A 17,585-nucleotide genomic window follows, 5' to 3' on the forward strand; every position below is an offset into this window, starting at 1 on the left:
TGTGTGGCCTTTTGTGACTGGTTTCTCTCACTTAGTGTGTTCTCAGTGTTCCTCTGTGTTACAGCATGTATCAGCACTTCACTAATCTTATGGCTGCATAACATCCCGTTGTATGATATACTACATTTTGTTTATCCATTTTCCAGCTGATGGATATTTGTGTCATTTCCCCTTTGGGGCTATTATGAATAATGTTGCTATGAACATTAATTCATATACAAGTTTTTGTGTGGATATATATTTTCAATTTTTTTGAGTATATACCTAGGAGTGGAACTGCTGGGTCATATATGGTAACTCGATATTTAACTTTTCAGAAACTTCCAAATTGTTTTCCACAGTAGCTGCACTATTTTTTATTCCCATTGCAATGTATAACGGTTCTAATTTCTCCACAACGTCACCAACACTTACATTTTCCGTCTTTGGTTTATATTGTAACCATCCTAGTGGATGTGAAACGGTATTTCATTGTACTTTTGATTTGCATTTCCCTAATGACTAATGATGTTGGGCATCTTTTCGTGTGCTTATTGGCCATTTGTACATCTTCTTTTTTAATTTATTAATTTATTTATTTTTGGCTGTGCTGGGTCTTCACTGCTGCGCGTGGGCTTTCTCTAGTTACGGCGAGTGGGGGCTACTCTTAGCTGTGGTGAGCGGCTTCTCATTGTGGTGGCTTCTCTTGTTGAGGAGCTCGGGTTCTAGGCGCGCGGGCTTCAGTAGCTGTGGCACACAGGCTCAGTAGTCGTGGCTTGCGGGCTCTAGAGCGCAGGCTCAGTTGTTGTGATGCACGGACTTAGCTGCCCTGCGGCATGTGGGATCTTCCTGGACCAGGGCTTGAACCCTTGTCCCCTGCATTGGCAGGCGGATTCTTAACCACTGTGCCACCAGGGAAGTCCTGTATATTTTCATTGGAGAAACATCTATTCAGATAGATCCATTGTTTAATTGGGTCAGTTGTCTTTTTGTTGTTGTGTTCTAATTTTATATATATATATATATTCTGAGTACTAGTCCTTTATCAAATATGTGATTTCAAATATTTTCTCCCATTCTGTGGATTGTCTTTTCACTTTCTTCATAGTTTCCTTTGAAGCACAAAAGTCTTTAATTTTAATGAAGTCCGATTTATCTATATTTTCTTGGGTTGCTTGTGCTTTTGATGTCATTGAAGAAACCACTGCCTAATCCAAGGTCATGAAGATTTATGCCTGTGTTTTTTCTAAGAGTTTTATAGTTTTAGCTCTTACATTTAGGTCTTTGATCCATTCTGAGTTAATTTTTGTATATGGTATGAGGTAAGGGTCCAAATTCATTCTTTTGCCCATAGATATCCAGTTGTCCCAGCACCAGTTGTTGAAGACTATTCTTTCTCCCACTGAGTTGTTTTGGCACCCTTGTTGAAAACCAATCGACCATCAATGTATGGGTTTATTTCTAGATCATCTATTCTACTCCATTGATCAATACGTCTGTTCTTATGGTAGTACCACTTTATAGTGTGTTTTGGAGTTGAAAAGTGTGAATCCTCCAACTTTGTTCTTCCTTTTCAATATTGTTTTGGCTATTCTGGGTCCCTTGCATTTCCATAATATTTTTGGATCAGCTTGTCAATAACTCCAAAAAAGGCAACTAGGATTTTGATAGGGATTGTGTTGAATCTATGGATCAATTTGGGGAGTAATGCCAGCTTAGCAATATTAAGTCTTTCAATCCATAAGCACGGGATGACTTTCCATTTGTTTAGGTCTTCTTTAATTTGCTTCAACAATGTTTTTGTAGTTGTTGTTGTGCAAATCTTTTTTTTTTTTTTTTTTGTGGTACGCGGGCCTCTAACTGTTGTGGCCTCTCCCCTTGTGGAGCACAGGCTCCGGATGCACAGGCTCAGCGGCCATGGCTCACGGGCCCAGCCGCTCCGCGGCATGTGGGATCTTCCTGGACCGGGGCACGAACCCGTGTCCCCTGCATCGGCAGGCGGACTCTCAACCACTGCGCCATCAGGGTAGCCCGGAATTGTTTTCTTAATTTTGTTTCTGGATTGTTTGTTGCTAGTGTATAGAAATGCAATTAATTTTTGTAAACTGATCCTGTATCCTTCAACTTTGCTGAATTCATGTATTAGTTCTAACAGGTTTTTGTGTGTGTGTGTCTTAATTCCTAAGGATATTCTATATGCAAGATCATATCATCTGCAAACAGATAATTTTACTTCTTTCTTTCAGTCTGGATGCTTTTTTGTTCGTTTGTTTTTCCTTGCCTAATTGCTCTGAGTAGAACCTCCAGTAGAATAGAAGTGGTGAGAGCAGACATCCTTGTCTTGTTCCTGATCTTAGGGGGAAAGCTTTCAGTCTTTCACCGTAGAGTATGATGTTAGCTGTGGGTTTTTATAGATGCCCTTTATTAGATTGAGGAAGTTCCTTTCTATTTTTAGTTTGGTAAGTGTTTTCATCATGAAAGGTGTTGGATTTTTGTCAAATGTTTTTTCTGCAGCTATTGAGATGATTATGTGGTTTTTGTTCTTTATTTTATTAATCTGGTGTATTATATTGATTGATGTTCATATGTTGAACCACCCTTGCATTCCTGGCATAAATCCCACTTGGTCATGGTGTATGATCCCTTTTATATGTTGTTGGATTTGGTTTGCTAGTATTTTGTTGAGAATTTTGTGTCTCTATCATGAGGGATATTCATTAGGGCCTAGAATGTTATGTTCTTGTGATGTCTTTGTCTGGTTTGGGCATCAGCAAGTGACTTAATACAAAATCCAAAGCAAAACACACAAAAGAGAAGGATAAAATTCTAAGGATTTTGCAAGAAATAAAGGAAAATCAGCATATATCGGGTACCTGTGACACATCAGATACTCTGCTTAGCAGCTTCCCTAAGGTCAAAGGAAAACAACACAGACAAACTGGGTCTTGGAGAGTGAAAAGAACAGGAATAGAGACAGGAGAGCAGGCAACCCAGAGGGAGGGACCCAAGGAGGCAAATGCACGGAGAGAGGGCCTTATGGGATGGAAAGACGTGAGTTGTCCAGTTTGCCTAAGATATAGTGGGAACATGTAAGGGGGTATAACTTGGTTGAATAATGTCCCCCTAAATCCATGTCCACCTGGAGCCTCAAAATTCCACTTTATTTAAAAAGAGGGTCTTTGCAAATGTAATTAGTTATGATGAGGCCAATCTGGATTAGGGTGTGCCCTAATCCAATGGCTGGTGTCCTTATAAGAAGAGAAAACAGAGACACAGAGACCCACACACAGAAGGAAGAAGGCCATGTGAAGACAGAGGTAGAGACTGGAGTGTAGTATCACAGGGGTCCCCAACCCCTGGGCCACGGACTGCTATTGGTCTACAGCCTGTTAGGAACCAGACTGCACAGCAGGAGGTGAGCAGATAGCGAGTGAGCAAAGATTCATCTGCTGCTCCCCATCGCTCGCATTACTGCCTGAGCCATCCCCCCACTACCAACAGCCCCCCGCCCCCGACCTTCCGTGGAAAAATTGTCTTCCACGAAACCGGTCCCTGGTACCAAAAAGGTTGGGGACCACTGATGTACCACATGCCAAGGAAAGCCAAGGATTCCACCAAAAGCTGGAAGAGGCAGGGAAGGATCCTCCCCTAGACCTTCACAGGGAGCTTGGCCCTGCTGACACCTTGATTTTGGACTTGGGGTCTCCAGAACTGGGAGAGATAAATTTCTATTGCTCAAAGCCATACAGTGTGATGCAGTAATACAAGGAGGAACAGGCAAAGATGAGCTGAGGTTAACTTGTGGAGTGTATCACGTGCCAGGCTGAGGACTGGGGCTTTACTGGCAGACAAAACCTGACTGCTGATGGTTTCAGATCCAGGAACATGGGGCAATGGGGAGCAGTAGGTATGTTTTTCAGGGGCATTCTTTAAGAGGTCCTTTTTAAAATAGAATTTTGTTTTCCTCTGCATCTTCCTTTTTTTCCTTTTAAGTCATTGCCATTGTCTCTGGAAGTCACACACCATAGGAGTCAGGAATTTGAGCTTTGGATGAGCCACACCTGGCCCATCCCTGCTCTACCATTTACCATCTGTGAAATTTGAGGGTGATGTTCCTGGCCTCAGTCTACTTAGCTATAAAATGGGGTTAATAATATCTCCTTCATAGTGTTGGTATGAGAAAGTCTTTAAAGCAATCAGCAGAGCTCCTGGCACATAGGAAACCTCAAATAAAGGGTAACTGTGATGAAAATTGGTCCTTGATACCTCACTTTTTCTTTTCTTTTTTTTCTTTTTGAAATTATCCTATTGGTTTTGCAATATAAAAGCTAATATGGACTTCTTGTTTAAAAAAAGACAGAAGATTAGCTTATTGTTTCTGATTATCAACATGATACATTATTCCTTTTAGAAAATGTGTAAGATAAAGGACAAGATGAAAATAAACTATAATGCCATCTAGAGATGATCTTTATTGTCATTTTGGTGTAGTTTTCTACTCATATATTTATGTAGATTTAAAATATTTATAAATATACATTATATAAAAAACCATATTGTATCATTTAATTTTTCATCCTAATTTCTTCATTCAACATAATAGCATTTTATTCGGTCATTAAATACTTTTATAAAATGTTTTATAGTAGCTTAATGGCATTGTATCATATGCATGTGCTACAATATATTAAAATATCCCTTATTGCTAGAAATTAGGAAATAATACTGAGTTGAAGATTGGTATTTTTTACAACTTTATTGAAGTATAATTGAGGTACAATAAATTGCATATATTTAAAGTGCACAATTTGCTGAGTTTTGACATATATACGCTGGTGAAACCATCACCACAATCAAGATAATGAACATCCATCACCCCCCAATTTCCTGTGTCCCTTTGTAACCCATGCCTCTCTCTAGCCCCTACCTCAAAAATGACTTATCTGCTTTCTGTCACTGTAGATTAGCTTGTGTTTCCTAGAACTTTATATATACGGATGCCCGCAGTATGGTTTTTTGTTTGTTTGTTTGTTTTTGTTCTGGCTTCTTTCACTCAGCATAGTGATTTTCTGATATATCCACATTGTTGTGTAAATCAGCAGTTCATTCACTTTTATTGCTGAGTCTGATCCCGTTGCATGTATATATCATGATTTGTTTATCCATTCACCTGATGATAAACACTGGGTTGTTTCCAGTTCTTAGCTATTACAAATAGAGCTGCTACAAACATTGTGTAGATGTCTTGCATATGGACATAATGTTTGGATTTCTCTTGGTAAATACCTGGGAGTGTAATGGCTGTATCATATGGTAGGTGTGTGTTTAACTTTTTAAGAAACCGCCAAACTGTTTCCCAGAGTGGTTGTACCATTTTACATTCCCATCAGCAGTGTGTTCCAGTTCCTCCCTATCCTCGTTAGCACTTGGTATACTCAGTCTTTTAAATTTTAGCCATTCTCACAGGTGTGTAGGGGTATCTCATTGTGGTTTTAATTTGCATTTCCCTCATTACTAATGATGCTGAATATCTTTTCGTGTATAGTCTAGCTTTTCTCACTTAACATAATACATTTCAGATTCATCCATGTTGTGTGTATCAGTGGTTTCTTCATTTTTATTGCTTAAGAGTATTCCACTGTATAGTTGTACTGCTGTTTGCTTATCCATTCAGCAGTTGAAAGAAATACCTGTTGATTCTTGCTTTTGCAATTATGAAAAAACTGCTATAAACGTTCATACACCGATCTGTGTGTGAACACTTTTCGTTTCTCTTGGAGTGAGATTGATAGGTTTTATGGTAAGTGTATGTTTGACCTTATAAGATACCACCAAACTATTTTCCAAAGTGGCTCTTTCATTTTCTATTCCCACCAGCAAAGTATGAGAGTTCCAGTTGCTCTGCATCCTGGCCGGCACTCTGTAACAGCAGTTTTCTTGTGTTTGTTTTTTAATCATTCTAATAGGTGTGTAGTGTGTCACATTGTATCTCCTTATATCACATTGTGGTTTCCGTTTCCATTTCTCTCACATGATCAATGATGTCATATGCTTATTTGCTTATTTGGCGAAGTCTTTTCAGATCTTTTGGCAATTTTAAAATTGTGTTGTTTGTTTTATTACTGAGCTTTGAGGGTTCTTTATATATTCTGGATACAAATCCTTTATCAGATATGTGTTTTACAAATATCTTTTCCCAGTCTGTGGCTTGCCTCTTTATTTTCTTAACAGTGTCTTTCAAAGAGCAGAAGTTTTTCATTTTAATGAAGTCTGATTTATCACTTGTTTTCTTTTATAGATCATGCTTTTGGTATCACATCGAAGAAATATTTATCTAACAACACTATTGAGTTTTAAGAGTTCCTCGTGCATATTCTGGATACAAGTCTTTCATTGGATATATGTATTATGAATATTTTCTCCCAGGCTGTGGGATGCATTTTTATTTTCTTTAATGATGTATTTTGAAGAAAAGAGTTTTCAGTTATCTAAGTTATTAATTATTTATTTTATGTTTTGTGCTTTTTGTTTTCTAAGAAAACTTGGCCTATTCTAAGGTTGCAAACGTATTCTTTTATGGATTCTTCTAGAAGTTTTAAAGTTTTAGGTATCACATCTAGGTCTGTGATCTATTTTGAGTTAATTTTTGTGCATGACATGAGGAAAGGGTTGATGTTAATTTTTTTTTCATACAGATATCCAGTTGATCTCACAACATCAGTTGAAAAGCTATTCTTTCTCCATTGAATTGTCTTTGCATCTTTATCGATAATTAACCGAGCATATTTGCCTATTTCTGGGCTCTATTTTGTTCCATTAATTTAAAAGTTTGCTCTTTAAGCAATATCAGACTGCCTTGATCACTGTAGGTTTATAATAAGTCCTCCAACTTTCTTCTTCTTTTATTTATATTTGTTTTGGTTATTCTAGGTCTTTTGCATTTCCATATGAATTTTAGAGTCAGCTTGCCAATTTCTACCCAGAAAATTCTGCTGGAATTTTGATTGGAATTGTGTTGAATCTGTAGATCTATTTGGCAAGATTGCCATCTTAACGATGTGACTGTTTCAATCCATGATCATGGTATATCTCTTCATTTATTTAGTTTTCCTTTAATTTCTCTCAGCAAGGTTTTATGTTTTTCAATATATAGGTCTTGAATGTCATTTGTTGGACTGATTCTAAGTATTTTTTAAATTAATTAATTAATTAATTAAAAAATATATTTTTGGCTGTGTTGGGTCTTCTTTGCTGCATGCGGGCTTTCTCTAGTTGTGGTAAGCGGGGACTACTCTTCGTTGTGTGGTTCGCAGGGTTCTCACTGTGGTGGCTTCTCTTGTTGCGGAGCACAGGCTCTAGGCACACACGGGCTTCAGTAGATGTGGCACGTGTGCTCAGTAGTTGTGGCTTGCGGGCTCTAGGGCGCAGGCTCAGTAGTTGTGGCGCACGGGCTTAGTTGCTCCACAGCATGTGAGATCTTCCCGGACCAGGGCTCAAACCCGTGTCCCCTGCATTGGCAGGCGGATTCTTAACCACTGTGCCACCAGGGAAGTCCCTATTCTAAGTATTTTATATGGGCTTTTTGCTACTATAAGTGGAATTTTTTATTTATTACATTTTCCAATTATGTGTTACTAGTCTTTAATAATACAATTAAGTTTTCTACATTAACCTTTATTTTATAACTCTGCTAAATTCACTGATTAGTTCTAATAGTTATTTTGTAAATTCCATGGGATTTTTCATGTAAACAATTATATCATCTGCAAATGGGGACAGTTTTACTTCTTCTTTTCCAATATTTATGTGTTTCAGTTTCTCTTCTTGCCTCTTGCTGAGTGTAGAGCCTCCCAATAGTAGGCGGAAACAATTCAGTCTCCTACCATTGGGTATGGTGTGAACTGTAGAATGTCTGCAGGTGCCCTCTATCAATCTGAAGTGGTACCCTTCTATTCCTAGTTTGCTGACAGCTTTTATCCTGAATGAGCATTAGATTTTTGTCAGAGGCTTTTTCTGTGTCTATTCACATACATATTTTTGGTAGGTATCTCTGGCTGTTTTCTTAGGATCAGTATCTGGAAATGAAAGTAAAGGGTCAAAATACATAAACATTTTTAAGCCTTTTGCATTCGATTTCCTAACTGCCATTGAGAGAAATCTGAACAGCATACAGTGCCCCCAGCTGTGCAAGAGTGTTTCCCCAAACCCTTACTTACACTATATTTCATAACTTTTTAATTATGCCAATTTCATAGACCTCCCCTCAAATTGTATCTTGTTTCCATTTGCATTTATTTCATTACGCTGGACATGAAAATTTTATTGGCTAGTTGTATTTATTCTCTAGTGATTTGTTTTTTCTTGTACCTTTGCCATTTTTTCTGTTGGGCATTCATTTTTTTTAATTTACATACTTTTTTCTGTATTAAAGATATTAATCCTTGTCATATATATGTCCCAGTTTGTTTTTTGGCTTTTCATTTTAATAGACTTTATTTTTTAGAGCAGTTTTAGGTTCATAACAAAATTGAGGGGAAAGTACAGAGATTTCCCATATACCCCTGCCCCTACACATGCAAAGCCTCCCCATTACCAACATCCCCACCAGAGTGCTACAGAGTGGTACATTTGTTACCTTGGATGAACCTATAGTGACACCTCATTATCCCCCAAAGTCCATAGTTTACATTACGATTCACTCTTGTACATTGCATGGGTTTTAAGAAATGTAATATAATGACATGTAGCCACCACTATAATGTCATACAGAGTAGTTTCATTGCCCTAAAATTTTTCTGTGCTCCACCTATTTACCGCTTCCCACTCCCCCCAGTCTCTGACAACCAGGATCTCTGACAAAAGGATAGTGATCCTTTTACTATCTACATAGTTTTGCCTTTTCCAGAATGTCATAGAGTTGGAATCATATAGTAAGTTTCCAACTCTGCCTTTTCAGATTGGCTTCTTTCACTCAGTAATGCGTATGGACATAATGGCTTGATAGCTCATTGCTTTTTATCACTGAATAATATTCCATTGTCTGGATGTACTGAAGTTTGTTTATCCATTTACCTACCAAAGGACATCTTGGTTGCTTCCAAGTTCTGGCAATTATGAGGGGCCACCAAAGGGTGGCATTATTTCCAGGCCTCCTCCCCCAGAGTCCTCCCCACCGCCACTCCACATGCACACAGCACAGTTTCCGAAACCTGCACACCCTTCCCAACATGCTGTGTCCTGCTCACCCCACGGGGCAGGCCAAGGTTTGCAGAAACCAGATCCAGGATGGACGCTTGCTCCGACAGAGTCCAGGGTAAAGGCTCCTGCTCCCCTGCTGTGGTGGAAGGCCCTGAGGTGAGGGAGCCCCAGAGAGAGGGTCCCCCAACACCTTCCTGCAGCAACTTGCCTCCAGGCAAAAGTCTGCTTAAACCCTTTTACAACTCCTGTGGGGGAAATTATTTGCATTAATTAATTGACTGACTAATTAATTCAAGACACTATACTTCGGACCTACAGCTGGGGTTCCATAGACTTACTGTTCAACTGAATCAAAAGGCTCAGAAGGAAGAAAAGCAAGAGCTAACTTAGAAGTTTGGATTTTAAAAAATGTTAGAGTCTGGCCACAATGTCTCTTTGACCTTGAGAACCACAATTCAATAATTTTGGAGGAAGGGAATTCCCTGACAGTCCAGTGGTTAGGACTCCGCGCTTCCACTGCAGGGGGCACAGGTTAAATCCCTGGTCAGGGAACTAAGATCCTAAATGCTCCTCGTCATGACCAAAGGAAAAAAAAAAATCCCCAAATAATAATTTTGGAGGTTTCTTCCTTCCTGCTCGGGCTTTTTCTGAAAACAGACACTTCCCGTATCTATCAGTTACCTATAGCCCCATAACAAAGGACTCCAGAACTTAGCAGCTTAAAACCACCATCTTCAGTTTGCTCACAGGTCTTCCCGTTGGTCTGGACCAAGTCAGGCTGTTCTGCTGGGTGCTCTGGGGCTTCCTCAGGCAGCTGTCACCAGCTGGGAGCTCAGCCAGGTGGAGGGTCTGAAATGGTCTCTGTCCATGAGGTCTGGGGACTCTGATGCTGTCAGCTGAGTCTCTCTCTCCTTGTGGTCTCTCATCATTTGTGCCTGGGCTTCCTTACATGGTGGCAGGAGTATACCAAGAGTGAGAATACAGAAGGTTCTTGAGGCCAGGCTCTGGAACTCATAGAATGTCACTCGTAGCACATCCTATTGGCCAAAGCCACTCGAAAGGCCAGCCCAGATTCAGGGGTATGGAAACAAACACCACTCTAGGAATTTGGGGCCATATTTAATCTCCAACTCTGTGCCTGACATTGCAGGAGTTGCCAGATTGACAAAGAACACGCTTGCTGTGTTTTGCTGTGACAGAGCTGGCTTTTCTTATTCATTTCTGTTTTACATTTTGGTGATCTTCAGAAAGAAATGCTATATTTCTTAGGGTTTAGCATCTTCTCCCTCTACCTATAAAACATTTTTAACTTATAGCATATTGGGAGTTATTGCCTTAGATAAACCATCCTTATAATTTTAATGTACCACACAATAATTTTATGAACAAGCCAAATTATATGCCGCACATATGAGTATTCTTAAAACCAAATTGCTCTGCATGTGTAAAAAGATAAAAATTGTACATATTTCAATTTTCCCAAGATTTTATTTCCCTGTTTTTCTATGACTTCAAAATTCCCAGACATTTAACACTTTCACCCCAGGCATGAGTATTAAATCTCTGTGTTCTGTGCCAGGCTTGTGCTGAGAGCTGGGGATGCAGGAGAGCAAACGAGATACGGCCCTCAACCCCATGGCAATGGGTCTTCAGGCAGAAACAGATGTGGCCCTAGGTGACCTAGATGACTGTACAGTCATCTGCTATGACAGGCCCTAAACAACAGAGAACGAAGTCTTCTATCAACTTTGCTCCAGTTTGAACCGTGGAACCCCAGCTGTAGGTCCCAACATAATGTCTTGAATTAATTAATCGATCAATTAATTAATGCAAATAATTTCCCCCTCAGGAGTTGTAAAAGGGTTTAGGCAGACTTCTGCCTGGGGGCAAGTTGCTGCAGGAAGGTGCTGGGGGGGGGCCTCTCTCCTGGGCTCCTTCCCCTCAGGACCCCAGTCCTTCCACCACAGCAGGGGAGCAGTGGCTTCGGCCAGGACTCTGCGAGAGCAAGTGTCCATCCTGGATCTGGTTTCTGCAAACCTTGGCCTGCCCTGTGGGGTGAGCAGGACGTAGCATGTTGAGAAGGGCATGCAGATTTTGGAGGATCGTGCTATGTGCACGTGGAGTGGCGGTGGGGAGAACTGGGGGAGGGGGGCTGGAAATAATGCCACCCTTTGCTGGGCCCTCTCTGGCTGGGCTTGGAGGTGAGCCCGGATGGGCCGGCCCCACTGGGGAAGCACGCCAAGCACATGCTCTCCGGCCACTGCGGCCTCATTGTTCAATAAGCAGATTATGAAATGCTGTGTGAAGCGGCATGGTGGGGGGCTGTCTTCAGACCTGTGGCTGCCTTGTTTTGCAGACAGTCATTGCATAGTGCAGCCACTCAGGCTCCCCTCGGGAGGACAGGGAATCCCTCAGCCTTTTTGGGTCCGAGTTTGCCGTGTGGCTGCGTGCTTCAGCTTGTCTACCTACCCTCCCATCCAGCTGTCTATCTTTACCTGAGTCTGTTTCCTGGGAGAGCGCAGGTGCCCCTCAGAAATGGGAGGACCTGGCTCAGCTCACTTCCTTAGGCAGGTGGGGAAGAACTGCACACCAGGCCCAGTATTGTTCTAGAAGCAGCTAAGTTTCTACAAAGGCCAGTCTTCCTCTTTGAGGAAGTTCCAAGTTAGAGGGATTTGCTTGAACAATCCAGAGTAGCTTCATTTGGAGACCTGGTGCCCATCAGAGGAAGAGGTGCCTCAGGATTAATTGCCTCCGACACTTTTATGTTCTCGGCTGAAACAGGAAAGTGGGATAAAGTGATTGCAGTCTTACCTCTGTGGGATATCAGGGTTGGGATCCAGAACTGATGCTTGCCTTTACTCTGGCGATATTTTAGCAGTCATCTGCTAGATGTTACTATTAAATCTCAAGAGACAGCATTTAACCTGTGGTGTAGCTGAATCCAGGTAATAAAATATTTGGCAACCGAGGAGCCAAACAAAATTATTAAGTTTTTAAAGAAGCAGAATAAGGTAATGGGGTTGTATTGCTGAACTTTGAACTTAGAAGCAGTTAAATACACTGGTGAAGGCGTGGGCCACAAAGCTTGGGTTCAAATTCCAGCTCTACCACCTGCTAGCTGTGTGACCTTGGACAAGTTACTTAACCTTTCTGAGCCTCAATTCCTGTTTTGTACAATGGTGGTAATAACCGCCCATTTCCTAGGATTTATTGTGAAGCTTATATGTGATAAAAAGCACATGAAAAGTGGTTAACACAGAGCTAAGTGTTTACTATTAGTATTAATAGTATTATAACCCCAATTTTTCCTTATGGAACCACTATTTTTTCAGGAAAATACTGAACCAATTTGAACCCAAACGGAAGCCCCATGCTGTCTAAAATGGTCACAAAACAGCTTCTTTTAGTAAGCCCTGAAAACCAGGGTGCCCAGCACTGAGCACTGTTCATTCTACACGAAGCCATGTTATTATCTTCGCTGTGCAAAAGAGGAAACAAAGGCTCAGAGAGGCTTGGTAACTTGCCCAAGGTCACACAGCAAGGGCTCAAACCCAGTCAGTAGGACCTCATCTGCCATTATGACAACCTAATATCTGTGTTGAGGTGGAACAAAATTTGATCACAAAAATGCTTTCCCATCCACATTAAAGTGTAATTGGGCAAGACTTGTGATAGGATTCATTCGTTCATTCATTCATGGGTGTCCATGGACAGCCTCTGTGTGCCCAGCGTGTTCGGCTATATCTCTGAGTGTGCACGCACGTTTAAATGGTTTCCCCAGCCCTCCCTGCCCTTCCCCCATGGCTGCACAACAGAGAAACATGTGGCCCTCACATGACTTGCTCCACCAGCTCCCCCTCCAGCGTGGACGCCCACCTGCAGTTCCCGGACAGCAGTGGCCTCCTGCAGCCCCCGCGCTGGGACGAGCCGCAGCGAGCCTGCGCCTTGGAGCAGATCTGCGGTGTGTTCCGAGTGGACTTGGGTCACATGCGCTCCCTCCGCCTCTTCTTCAGGTGAGGCCCTCTTGGCCATGTCCTGGAAGCTGCCTGTGTGCCATGTCCCGGGGGGCCATGCTTGGGTCCAGCACCCCTGCATCCCCAAACATCTGCTTCCCAACATCACTAGTCTCGTCAGCAGTGCCCCCTACGGCTGCCCCACAGGAGCTGGGTCTGGGTAGCTCCCAAACTCTTTCCTCTGCTTTCAGGGTGATAGTAAGCAGCTGTTGCCTGGAGCTCTGGTTTGGGGAAAGACGACGAACCAGGGCTACACAGAGAGCAGTTGCTGCAGGCTGCCCCCGGTCCCCCACCCAGAGGCCCAGCGTGCTCAGAATAGGCCATGGCTTTCTAGAGGGAGGCACCCTTTCCTTCATTATGGGGACCCATCCCTTTTAGTTCCCTGCCTAACGGCCACCTCATGTCTCTCTTCCTGAAAGGCAGGGTGGCCCAGCCGCAGGAAAGCACCAACCAAGACTGGTGCTTAGAAGAAGCAGACGTGTCTCTGTGGGAGTTCCCAGACCCAGAGCCACATCCCGCCTTTCATGGAAGGGAAGCCAAGTTTGGGCGATGGCCCTGAGGCATGTGTCGTGAATTTCCCCGGAGGATTCTCCCAGAGCGCCTTCCATGCTGGATGGGGAAGGCTGCTGGAGGGGCATCCCTTAGCGCCCGCCCCATCTGGGTTCAAAACCTGATTCCCCATCAGGGCATCCACCCCCAGGACTCCCAGAGAGAAGGGAGGATATGACCTGGCAGGCAAGGGTGGAGACAGAAGGCTGCTCTGGCAGGTCTCCCGGGAGTGAGGACAATACAACCTGGGGTCTCCCAGGAAGGGAGCTGCTTTGCCTTCTTCAGCAAAGGAGTGATGGCTTCTGTTGGGGCGTAATTCTGTCCCCTTGCCACCAGCAGCCAAACTCCACGGGGACTTTCTGTTTCCTGCCTCTGAGGTTGGCGATAGGGGCCTCTGATTATACTTGGAAATAAAAACCCATGTTTACATATTCATGGGTCTGTTCTCTTCCACCCTCCGATGGCCACTCAGTGATGAGGCCTGCACCAGCGGCCAGCTGGTCGTCGCCAGCCGGGAAAGCCAGTACAAGGTGTTCCACTTCCACCACGGTGGCCTGGATAAGCTGCCCGACGTGCTTCAGCAATGGAAATACTGCACAGAGACGCACCTCAAAGACCAGGTAGCCCGGAGGAGGGTTGGGGACTGCTCCCAGGGTGGGGAGGCCCTGCACCACCCCTGGAGGCACCTGGCTGCTGAGACACCCCCCGTCCCATTCCCCACTCCCCTCCAACGGGGGCCCAGGACATTGGTTCTCTCCCCCGGAGACCCAGGCCTCTCCGGTGTGACCGGTGGTCGCTGGGGGTCTACAGAGCAGCAATTTGGGATTTGAAACATGTGCCCAGGCTTCTTGTAAAGGCAGTACTCTGCACTTGAAAAATCATGTTTTGACAAGGCTTCCTGCCATATTTTGCTCAATCTACATACAAATGTAATAAGAGCTCTTTAATTATCTGGTTAAGATACTGTATGTGCTTATTAGAAACGGGCTGACTTTAAAATTCCCTTCCTTCCCACAGAGCCTCCTGCTGGCTTCCCTTATTACAGTAGCATGGCTTTTTTTTCCCCCTACATTGAACAACCTTTGATTTTTGAATTAAATGTCAGCTGCAGTTTTGCCCTGGATCCGTGACTGCCCGTGGAGACAACCTGACAGGCGGGCTCCCCGCTCGCAGAACAGCCATCCCTTTGTATGTGGCCAATCACATGTAATTTATTGCAGGCCCTCCCGGCAGAGGGAAGTTGGCCGTCCGAGGCATTAATTCCGTCTTTGCTGCGGGGCTGGAGGGAGAGTGGGGGGCGGCAGTCGATGGGAGTGGGCCGGGAGCCGGGAGCGCGAGGGGGGACCATGGTAAGAGGATGGTATTTTCATTTGAATTGTGTCTAATTACACTTGCCATTTAGGAGTTTGTATGCAGGGAAGAGGCGTCCCCCACCTTTCGGAAGAGAGAGGAAGGCTTACATCCCGCGAAGAGCGCGGCTGGCTTCGAAAGCGAAGCGGCTGAGACACTGATCCCCAGCTGTCCTCTCGTCCAGCAGGTCGCCGACGAAAAGACGTGCATGCAGTTCTCCATTCGGCGTCCCAAACTGCCGTCTTCCGAGACGCACCCCGAGGAGAGCATGTACCGACGGTTGGACGTCGCGGCCTGGCTCCGCCACCTGAACGCGCTGGGCCAGGTGGAGGAGGAGTACAAGCTCCGCAAGGTGAGGCCCGGTGTGCCCGCGGGGCCCGATTCAGGACCAGGGGTCGGGGCCATGCCCACGGGCCGCCTCCGGGGGGTGCGTCCGCTGGTGCCAGAGCTGGCTGTGTGAACGCGCCCGATAGAGCAATCAAAGCCGCTGCGATGAAAAAGCAACCTCCGGAGCGGGTTTGGAAGACCCCGCGTCAGCCTGTATAGCAGAGCTCGCAGCCCGCGCCGCGATTCCAAAACCGGGATTAGGCCCTGACGTGAGAACGACAGGTTAATCTGAGTGCCGCACCAGGGGGGGCATTGACATTGAAATGAGCCTGGTTTGTGTCCTGTATGGGAATGGGGGCCCAGCACTTTCCCCTTCCAAACATGTGCAAATTGCAGCGATCTGAATCAAGGCATCAGTTGTCAAGAAGGCGCTGCAAAGCCACCAAAACACAGATCTCCGGGGATTTGGGGGTCCTTTGAGCGGCCCTGCTTTGGCCCCTCCCAAACTTTTGCCGCTTCCTCCAGGCCATTTTCTTCGGCGGCATTGATGTGTCAATCCGGGGGGAGGTCTGGCCCTTCCTGCTGCGTTATTACAGCCACGAGTCGACGTCGGAGGAGAGGGAGGCGCTGCGGGTGCAGAAGAGAAAGGAATACGCCGAGATCCAGCAGAAAAGGTGACCGCGGCGACCGACCGCGGCGACCGGCCGGGGCTCCCTCGAACCGCGGAGGGAAACGAAACCTACCCCAGCGCCGCGTAAGGGAAACCCACCCCAGCGCCGCGTGAGGGGAATGCCATTTGGAAAGGCAATTTGAGGTGCAATTCAGCATTGCTAATATGTTCCGTGACCCATAGTTTCCTTGAAAAATGGGTCTCCCAGGACCGTGAGCGATGGGGCTGGATAAGTGCAGTTATTACCCCAGCGGCGGGCCCTGGGACTGGCTCTCTTTAGCTCGCATGTCAAGATTTTAGAATTCTTTTTCAACGTACTTAACGAGGCGCTGACATCCTTCCGCTGAACGCCGGGGTGGCGGGGTGTTTGGGGGGCACTGGGACTGCTGAGGTCTGTTTGGGCCTCGCTGATCCCGCGGCTGCGGTCAGCTCTCTGTTTGGGACCCGTGAGGCCGAGTTAATGTTTGGAAAGCCTTGTGCACCCCCCCACCCCAGGTCAGTGGGAGCCGGAGGGTTTGCCAGCGGCCCCAGTTCCCATCTGGGAGCAGGGTTGGGTGGGACGCCCGCGCCAGCCGGGAGCGTATGTGCCGCTTGCTGACCCCCCAGCGGGCATTCTGCTCCATGCCAGGCTCTCCATGACCCCTGAAGAGCACAGAGCGTTCTGGCGGAACGTGCAGTTCACCGTGGACAAGGATGTGGTACGGACAGATCGAAGCAACCGGTTCTTCCGAGGAGAAGGCAATCCCAATGTGGAGAGCATGAGGTACCACCTCCCGGGCCAGCATGGTTCCCCGCCCCCCTCGGTTTCACTCCCATCTGCCACCTCACGCCTCAGGCCTCAGTTGACCCTCTGGGAAGTGGATGAGCAGCAGCTTCTGCAGGGGTCAGGGGTCTTTCCTCCAGGTTCAATGCCCCAGAATCAGAGGGTCATTAGCTATTTTAGGCAATGTCAGTGGGTCTCTTATTGTCGTAGAGACCCAGGGAAGGCCTGCAGGCCCCACCCACTGGGCATCCACCAAGCCTAACCTTGCTTGTCTCACACCGGCCGTGGGCCAGCCTCCCCCTGAGGGTCTCTGTCTCCCATTGGGTGGGCTTCTGGATGATAAAGCCACACAGGGCTGAGGCTGGCATCTTTGACGTTCTGCTACCTCCTGGCAAATAATTGCACAAAATTAGCAGCCCATGAAAGCGTTCCTGGCCAGCCCACCCTTTGTCACAGGCAGTTGACAATTAAGAAAATCAGACCCACATTCCTCCTTGCCCTGCTCTCGAGGGGCTGGGCTGGTGAGTGCCTAATTGCAGGCCATTACCTTTCCCCGGGCTCTGGAGACGGTCCCAGAGCTGCCCTCCTTCCTCTGAGATCAAGGTGAAAGATGGGGGCCCGGACAGCCCAGGATCTCCAGCCTGGGGTTCTACTGGCCTGCACAACAACACACTGCTATGTTGCGGCCGCCCTCCACTGACCTCCCTGCTCTCTGCACTGCGTCTCCAGGAGGATC

General features: G+C 45.5%; 1 protein-coding gene across 2 annotated transcripts in view; it reads left to right on the plus strand.

The window, feature by feature from the left end:
- The window catches only part of TBC1D16 (TBC1 domain family member 16), a 62,626-nt gene that overhangs the window by 38,587 nt on the left and 6,454 nt on the right, over positions 1-17,585 (plus strand). Inside the window, exons 3-7 of one of the 2 annotated variants that reach the window (XM_007462348.1) lie at positions 13,029-13,190; positions 14,212-14,359; positions 15,274-15,441; positions 15,942-16,090; positions 16,715-16,858. In XM_007462348.1, coding sequence (XP_007462410.1) covers positions 13,029-13,190; positions 14,212-14,359; positions 15,274-15,441; positions 15,942-16,090; positions 16,715-16,858 — 771 coding nt within the window. The remainder of the gene's footprint in view (positions 1-13,028; positions 13,191-14,211; positions 14,360-15,273; positions 15,442-15,941; positions 16,091-16,714; positions 16,859-17,585) is intronic. The other variant, XM_007462349.1, reaches the window with a different exon arrangement.

Source organism: Lipotes vexillifer, unplaced genomic scaffold, assembly GCF_000442215.2.
Source record: "Lipotes vexillifer unplaced genomic scaffold, Lipotes_vexillifer_v1.1 scaffold1691, whole genome shotgun sequence".
NCBI lineage: Eukaryota > Metazoa > Chordata > Mammalia > Artiodactyla > Lipotidae > Lipotes > Lipotes vexillifer.